Source organism: Anolis carolinensis, chromosome 1 (assembly GCF_035594765.1).
Source record: "Anolis carolinensis isolate JA03-04 chromosome 1, rAnoCar3.1.pri, whole genome shotgun sequence".
In the NCBI taxonomy this organism is placed as follows: domain Eukaryota; kingdom Metazoa; phylum Chordata; class Lepidosauria; order Squamata; family Dactyloidae; genus Anolis; species Anolis carolinensis.
The window spans coordinates 299,428,353-299,437,004 of NC_085841.1; the positions used below are offsets into that span (position 1 = coordinate 299,428,353).

An 8,652-nucleotide genomic window follows, 5' to 3' on the forward strand; every position below is an offset into this window, starting at 1 on the left:
TACTAACTCTAGAACAGATTTCTGACACAGCAACTAGTATATCATAACATTGAGTTGCATCAATTATGCCATTTAACATTTAAAATGTTAAATGGCATAATTTACTTATTGGTAGAAATTGTCAAACCTATTGCATGAGTTGCTGAGCATTAAATCTGTTTCTGGTGAAACTACCCCACCAAGTGCAACAAATACAGTCTCTCACCTCAAAGACAGAAAACGGGCTTTCCAGAGAAGGTGCGAAAAAGCTCTTAGAATAACTTACTTGGAGAATGTCAAAACTTCATCATTCAGAAGCGACATATAGGAATGCTGTGCAAGACTTCTTAATAATGTATTATGTCTACCTAGAAAACAGACTTGGAGACTTAGGCCTTGGGATCATGAGCAACTCATCAGAATGGGTTCCCTGAATCTTTTAATAGCTTTGTGGCAGGGGAAACATAAGGAGTTGAAGCATTGCTTGCCAATGTGCTGTAATACTGGGGAAAGATCTACTAAAATCCCCCCCTGTCCTGCTAAGAATTGAAAGCATGGGATCATACTTCTAAAAAGGACACTGAAAAACTTAACTTTGTAGAAGAAGATTTAATACAAGGACACTGAAGTCCCTATTTTATTTTGCATGCCTTTAAATAATTGTATCCTGCTCAATGACAGTCTAGAGTAAATAATAAATAAATATTCTAATATCCTCTCTCCCTGGATGTGATCGCTTCCTGACTAAATTTTCATTCTGAATTCTTGGAAATAAAAAGCAAGTGTAAATTCTCTTCCCACAGAGGATGTCGCCCACCCACTGCTGTGTTCCTGTCTGCCACCTGACAGTGCAGCCTTTCCTCCTAAATTTCTGATGGCATCTAAGCAAGGCAAACGGTATTCAAACACAACAGCAAAAACCATGCAGATGGATAACCTCTTTTTAGTGCCTGCTTGAAAAGCAGGACAGAGAACAAAAGAGAGGGGATTTTCTCATAAGGCAAACAGAGACAGCTCCCTGAATGCACTTTTTATATAAAGTAGCTTTGCTCTGCTTTTGAAGACAAACCTGCAGAGCCACATTGCTTCAGGGATCTAGAAGGATGCAGTAATATGAATCCATCCCAGTCTCTGTAAGCAGCCAACATGCTGCAGCAGCATTATATTGCTGTATTTAAAGGATGATTTGACATTTCAAACTTCACTGAAAGACTCAACACAAAACCACACATGGGTTTTCTAAATAATGTGGTATTGGAAATGCGCAATACCAAAAAAGACTGATTAATTTTAAGACACTTTTGAAAGTTTATTCAGTAGGTACATTCAAGCTAGATAAATAATATTTCAGATTATAGTATATGGTATATTTGCTAATTAGGTGAATGTTTGTGTCTCTATACAAAAAGAGAACACCTTGTTCCAATTTCGAGGAGGAAAACCAGGCTTCTTCATATCCTTTATTAATTCTGAAAGTTTTTTAAAACATTGATTCTTCCCAAAAGTCATACTATTCGATGTCAGATTATCAGAAAGCTTTTGCTCCTGTGATCTCTTGACTATTTTTGAACTGAAGAAAACAACATTTGGGACAGCTGCAGCCTAAACAATGAGCTGCTTTTTTTGGTGCTGACTAACTGCATTTGCTCTATTATGCAGAAGCCTCTTTTCTGAACTGCAGTATTTAGAGCCCTTCCACTTTTTAGGACATCCTGTTCTGTAGCTTCAGACCTTCAGTAGCCCTATATTCTTCATCTGTCAGTGCCTTTTATTCCCAGCATCTCCGGTTCCAGCTTTTATTTCTTCCCAAACACCCTTGAGTTTTACAAATGGGCAAAATCAACCTTGACATTAGCACAGAAAATCCCCACAAGTAGAATTTGTTCAGATAGTCCCTTAGAAAGATCAGTCCCATTTTGAGCAATGGGTTCCTAGAGTTGGAAAAGTTTTCCCCAAAAGTCCCTGTCTGTCTCCTGCGAATAAAGCTCCACAAAACTATAGTATTGAACTTTGAGCATCGCATCTGAATATAGTAAAGTAAAGAGATTAGTGTAGTGTTTGGCTGACTAAAGTTTTTAAAAGCAATGTGTGTTTTAAATGTGTGCACCCACAATCCAGCAAAGTAACTCAATAGTAGCCTGAAGTTGGAAAAACTAGAAATGACAGTTCTTAGAAGTCTCAACACTTGACCATTGCATTGCCCTTAACAAATGCTGTGGTTAAGGGCAATGCATGATATTTAATCTCAAAACTTAAGAATGAATGTAACATATCTAAAAGGCAGAGAGGATTCAAACATTACGAAACCTTGGTCAATAAACCAACCAGAACTTCAACGCAGCTACAGAAAAGTTAAAGCACTTAGGGGCCTTTGGAAGGATAATTACAAGACATTTGGGTAGAAACATATTAAATTATATTTGGAAGATATAAAGTCCAACTTTCAACATTATGTCTGAAATGTTTTTTTAAGTTAATCTTTTGGTCTCAAACCGATATTTAATGTGCACTGCTATCATCTATTTCAGAATCTATCTGGTTTCTTTCCCAAACGCTCCTCCTCCCTTCCCCACAATGTTTCTCTGCAATACATTCCCAGAAGTTTTTTAACACTTTAGATATATCAGTTGCAATATGAACCAGTCCAAGTGCATTGTGCAAATATATCAGCTTTATTTCTCTCTTGTGTAAATAATTACAAGACATTCAGGTAGAAACATATTAAATTAATGCAGTCAGAAAGTTAATGCAAAAATAAATATAAAGTCAGCAGCTGATTGCATCCATAAAACATCTCAATATATATTTTTTCCTTAAGAGTTAGAAAAAGATGTGCATTTGTCTTTATTTTCTAGGGGAGCGGGGAGAGGCACAGTCAAGATAGAAACATACACACAAGGAGGACTTCACTTTAATAAAAAGAGATCAACCTCACTTGCACACTGCTCTTGGAAATCTAGCACATTCCCGCTGGATCTTTTTAATTCAGAAAAAGAAGTGGAGTCCTTCCAAGTCTCTGCCTGTGAGGATTAGGCTCTAGGATACAAAAAAAAAAAGAAAAGGAGTTCAACGGAAGACGGGGGAGAGCCAAAGTCCTCTGCAGCTTAGTCTTTCCTGAAACTGTCCCTTCAAGTTTTGCAATATAGAAACAGACAGGTTGAGTATCCCTTGTCTGGAATTCCAAAGACCCTCCAAAATCTGTCCATGTGAAGAAAGTGATACCTTTGCTCTCTGATGGATCAATGTATGCAAAGATTCCCTCAGGCAGGAAGCAGCCAGGCTTTGACTCTGCAAGGCCATTAAATGCTAATCAAGGTGATCAACTGCGACATTCAAATAGACAAGAGTTCTTTCTCCCAACCTAGACTTTCCAGATACATAAACCCCATTTGCCTAGTTTCCAACAAACCTCACAACCTCTGAGGATGCCTGCCATAGATGTGGGCAAAATGTCAGGAGAGAATGCTTCTGGAACATGGCCACACAGCCCAGAAAACTCACAGCAACCAAATGTATACAACCTTCCAAGGCTATGTTTGCGAAGTGTCTGCAAACTTTGGGTCCCATCTCATGACATAGCTCCAAAACATGGGAAGATACTTTCTGGCCCCCATGTGTTTTGGATGAGGAGTACTCGGCCCAGTTTGGCCCCATCTACCCTGACCATTCAACGAAGTTTTCGAACAGGTATTGAAGAAGTGGTTTTGCTGTGGAGACGATTACAAGGGTGGAAATCCTGGGAGCAGTTTGAAGCCTGGATGTTGACGGCTCAGGCTGGCTCTACGCTGTCATACAATGTGGTTATTATATGGCAGTGTAGAACCAGCTATGGGCCACATCTACACTGTAGTTTGGTCTACAGGAGGCATGGGGCAAACTTTGGCCCTTGGGGTGTTTTGGACTCCGACTCCCACCATTCCTAACAGCCTCAGGCCCCTTCCTTTTCCCCCTCAGCCGCTTAAGCGGGAAAAGGAAGGGGCCTGAGGTTGTTAGGAATGGTGGGAGTCGGAATCCAAAACACCCCAAGGGCCAAAGTTTGCTCCATGCCTGGTGACCATATAATGCATTATTTGGCACTATAGATCCAAATAACGGCATTTAGAGCTTTCTTCTGCATTGCCTGGAGTCCGAAGCTAGCTCTGGACTGCACGGAAGGGTCAGCGCTGGTGGTCCAGTTGAGGCTTGGGTGCGGCTGGCTCCACAGACGGGCTGATTTCGAGTTGAGGCTTGGCTGTGCGTCCAAGGAGACCTCGGAGCCCAGTCCCGGTGTGTTCCGTGTCTGCCTCCCTGTCCATCTCCTCAGGAAGCGCCTTCTCCCGTCCTCTCAGAGGGCCGAGTCGGAGTCACTGGAGTCGAGGCTGTTGCGGAGCCGTGTCCCGGCGGCGGTGGCGGCGGCGTGGCGGAGCGCCTTGTCCTTGTGGAGGAGGCTGAGGTTCTGGGCGCTGCGGCGGAGGCACTCGAGGGACTGGAGGAAGGAGCGGCGGGCTTTCTCCTCCTCGGCCGGCGAGGCGCCCTCCTCCTCCACCTCCTGGATCTCGTCGAAGGTGACCGGCTGCGTCTTGAAGCGCGACTGGCGGGCCCGGCGCGGCTTCTTGCCCCGGGGCAGCCTCGAGGGGCGGGCGGGCGGCGACGGGAAGGCCTCCTCGGCCGCGCAGGCGAAGGCTGGCATCACCGTCTGGAAACCCACGCCCGCGACCGGCATCTCGGGGGGCTTGGCGGCGGCCATCGCCTGCGGGAAGGGGCGCGCTGCCGTCGGGTTCCCCTGGAAGGCTTCCGCGTCTTTCCCGAGGATCTCCTCTTCCTTGAAGGCTCCTTTTCCCCGTCTGTCAGCGACGAGCAGCAGCACCTCCGCAACTCACGCTTCTGCCCCGACACACTCAGCTCAGCTCCCGCCGACGATTGAGCTCCTAGCACCGCGTCCCAGCCTTTATATAGCCCTCGCGTGCCCACACAGGCGCATGCGCACAGCGCCGGCAACTCTCCTTTCAAGGCGGTGGGGTCGCTTCCCTTCCGCTTGACGTCTCCATCTGCGCCTCCTCGTGTTATTATTACTGTCCTCGTTCAAGGAACGGAAGGGAGGGAAGGAGGGATTCCGGGGGAAAGCAGGGCTTCGTGCCACTTTGGGGGGGCTTCCTGGGAAAGGAAAGAATCGAGCCAGCCTTCAGGTGGATGGCAGGGCAAGGCGATGGAAAGGAAGAGTGGCTCATCCTCCACCTGGCTGCCCATTGTACATTGTATCAGCCTGTTAGAATAACAACAACAACAACAACAACAACAACCTGAACAGAGCATATTATTTGAGAACACAGAAATGCTGGGCCACTCTAACAACCACCATGTCAGACTACACAGAGAAGCCACTGAGATCCACAAGCATGTGGACCATTTCAACAGAAAGGAAGGAGGAAACCATGAACATGAACAAAATCTGGGCTACTAGTATTAAAAAACGCTAAAATCAGGACAGTAAACAAAAAACAACACTCAAAAGCAGGGGAATTCCAGACATGAAACAATGAGGGCCAACTAACACTAACAAAGGATTCCCCCAGGCAGGAAGAAGCCAGGCTTTGAAGCTGCAAGGCCATTCAGTGCAGGGCTGTAGCTGGTAGAGGTTCAAACCCCCCCCCCCCCCCCGGGCAATTTTTTTTCAGGTTTTAAAAAAACTTGGTTTACTCATGAATTTTAACTAATTAGCCAAATCCCCATGAGTGTCCACTGAAGTTTATCTGTCTTGAGTGTCCACTGAAATTTATCTGTCTTGAGTGTCCACTGAAGTTTATCGGTGGAGTCTGATTTCTGAATTATTTTGCGTTACTCTTCATAATTCGCTAAAAAAAAAGTTTCAAACCACTCCTCCTCCCATTTTTTCTGATTATGGCCCTGATTCAGTGCTAATCAAAGTGGCCAATTTCAACATTCACACTTGCCTCAAGCAGACAAGAGTTCTTTCTCCTGCCCTGAACCTTCCACAGATATATAAACCCCACTTTCCTTGTTTCCAACAGAACTTGCAACCTCTGAGGATGCCTGCCATAGATGTGGGCGAAACGCCAGGAGAGAATGCTTCTGGAAGTTGGCCATACAGCCCAGCAAACTCACAACAACCCAGTGATTCTGGCCATGAAAGCCTTCGACAACACAATAATAGTGGACTTTATTTATAGATTTCCCTATCTCCTCGGAGGGACCCAGGGCAGTTTCCAACTTTATTTTTATATCCCGCCAGCATCTCCCCAAAAGGACTCAGGGTGGCTTACAAACGGGACCAAGCCCAGGGCATGCAACAAAATATACCAATAAAAAACACAGTTAAAACATAATAACATATAACAGTCCAATTAACACAATTAAAATAGCAAAATATAAAAACAGCATTAAAACTGCATCAAAACCAAACTTAACAGACTAGCAACCAGTAATACCATGAGCATGATCAGACTAAGGAGGGCTGGGCAGCATGGGCTTGTGCAAAGAGAAGAGTATAGGGCCAGTGCCAGGGGAAAAGTGCCGAGTACAATCTTTTTGGTAAACTAGGGCTGGGCATTCATAAACAGGGACTAAGGATCATCAAATGCATACTGGAATATCCAGCTTTTCAAATCCCTGCGGAAGGCAGGCAGAGTAGGGGCTAGTAGCCTAATCTTTCTGGGGAGGGAGTTCCAGAGCAGTTCAAAGCAGATAATATAGATTACCTTCTTAGATAATCTGGATTATATGGCGGGGTAGAAGGGGCCTCACTGACGGCCAAAATGGACCTTTTGGGAGTACCAATGTATGTCCTCTATTTTATCATCCAATAAATATTCGAGAAATTCCACATTCCTGGATGGGTGGTACGGAAAGAGCTCTCTGAGATGATCCTCTCCAGCAAAATGCTGTCTCGTAAAGATAGCCGTGGAAAAAGCCCAGGCCTTTCAATTCCCATAATATCTTACTATATAAACTAGCCCTAAAATTGTACTGAGGAGATGAAAAGGAAGCAAAAAATCCCAACGTTATCATGGAAAACCTTAAGACCATTACACAGAAGAACCTCGCTTTCTTGCACTTTATTATATAAATAATTTATGATTAGAATAAGTTATATTTATGTCATTTCTGTAAAATAAAGAGATGAAAAGCTACATGGACTAAGAAAGAAATGTTTGGACCAGGACCAAAAATGTTTACGTCCTTTTGTTTGTTGCTGACTTATGGCAAACTCATGAATTTTGCATGGTTTACTGAAGCTAGAAATACATAACAAATACAGATTTAAAAATATGTGAATGAGCTTTTCCAATAAAAATGTTTAGAACAATTCATAAGTGCTTGATACTTTCTTCTGACTAAAAATATCTGGTTTCTAAATATGAAGCACCTGTTGTTGTATAATTACTTACAAATTAAGCAGAGGGAGGGATAATTTTGTGTCTTGTCCAGAACTAAAATGTTTTGCCAGGACCCATTTTTTTGGTAGTTTTGGATTTTTGGTATTAGTCTGCAACTGAGGCTAATAGATCGTTTGTTTTACTTCTTGGTCCTTTATGAAATCATATTTCAAATGTGTGGAATTGTAATGAAAAGACAATGGAGGGGATCTTAATTTGGGAATGATAACCTGTTACTCCCACTGAAATGCCAGCTACGTGAAACTTGTCTGGCATTTATAGAGAGTGAGACTGCTATTTAAAAAGGGTGATGAAGAAAGCCTCTATAGCTAGAATTTTTTTTATAAAATAATATCCTTACTCTCTCTCTCTCTCTCTCTCTCTCTCTCTCTCTCTCTCTCTCTCTCTCTCTCTCTCTGTGTGTGTGTGTGTGTATGCTTTCAAGTTGCCTGTTGACTTATGGCAAACCCATTAATTTCATAGGCTTTCTTAGACAAGTAGACATGTAGTTTTGCCAGTTCCTTCACCTGAAATATAGCCCACAGCAGCTGTGATTAATTGGCAGTCTCTCATCCAAGTACTGACCTTACGTAGCTTCCTAGATTTGATGGGATCTGTTTGGTGCTTTTAGAGTATTTTGGTGTCTTTGATTTTTTCCAGGCCTTGTTTTATACACATCTTTTACAGAAAATTGTGTGACTTAAAATATAGTGACATTAACAACTAGATCAACAAGTCCATTCTTACTGTTTCAAGTTTCAGCTTCTTATTTATTCACCTTTATATCCCCCAGTGTCAGGATAATGGACTTTAAAGAATAACTGAGGTCCTCACCTTGCAATGTTGTGATATAGCAATATTTGGAATATCTTTTCTGATTGAGAGGATACTAAAAGAAATGGAATGTAGATCTCAATCAGAAAAGATATTTCAAATATTATATATCCTGACACTGGGGAATAAAATCTTCAACAAGATAGTGAAATAACTTGAGATAGTATGTTACATCTGCACATGTTCCCTTGCATTCCTTTAGGTATTTTTCAGGTACAGATCAAAACTTTTTGGACTAATGTGTGACTTGGAAAAGTAAAGTATATACTACTGATTTAAATAACCAATCGATTAAAGTACATATTTGTGAAGACTTGATGTGATGACAGGGATGGAATCTTTTTGGATCCCACCGCTGCCACCAAACTGCGAAGGATTCAACTTCTACCTCTATGTATCCTACTTTTCAATGTTGTCGCTGCCACCACCTTTGAAAGATGCTTTGCTCAAATAATAAGCAACAATT

The 8,652-nt window shown here is 42.6% G+C and overlaps 1 protein-coding gene across 1 annotated transcript; it reads right to left on the reverse strand.

Moving 5' to 3' along the window:
• Positions 1-2,630: 2,630 nt before the first annotated feature.
• c1h11orf96 (chromosome 1 C11orf96 homolog) lies at positions 2,631-4,892 on the reverse strand. The gene has a single exon (XM_062967914.1). The coding sequence runs from the start codon at positions 4,703-4,705 to the stop codon at positions 4,304-4,306; it is 402 nt and encodes a 133-aa protein (XP_062823984.1). The 5' UTR covers positions 4,706-4,892; the 3' UTR covers positions 2,631-4,303.
• Between the last annotated feature and the right edge of the window lie 3,760 nt (positions 4,893-8,652).

What these genes read in the sequence shown, in the direction of transcription:
- c1h11orf96 (XM_062967914.1), bottom strand. Translation starts at nt 4,705, where the DNA reads ATGGCCGCCGCCAAGCCCCCCGAGATGCCGGTCGCGGGCGTGGGTTTC.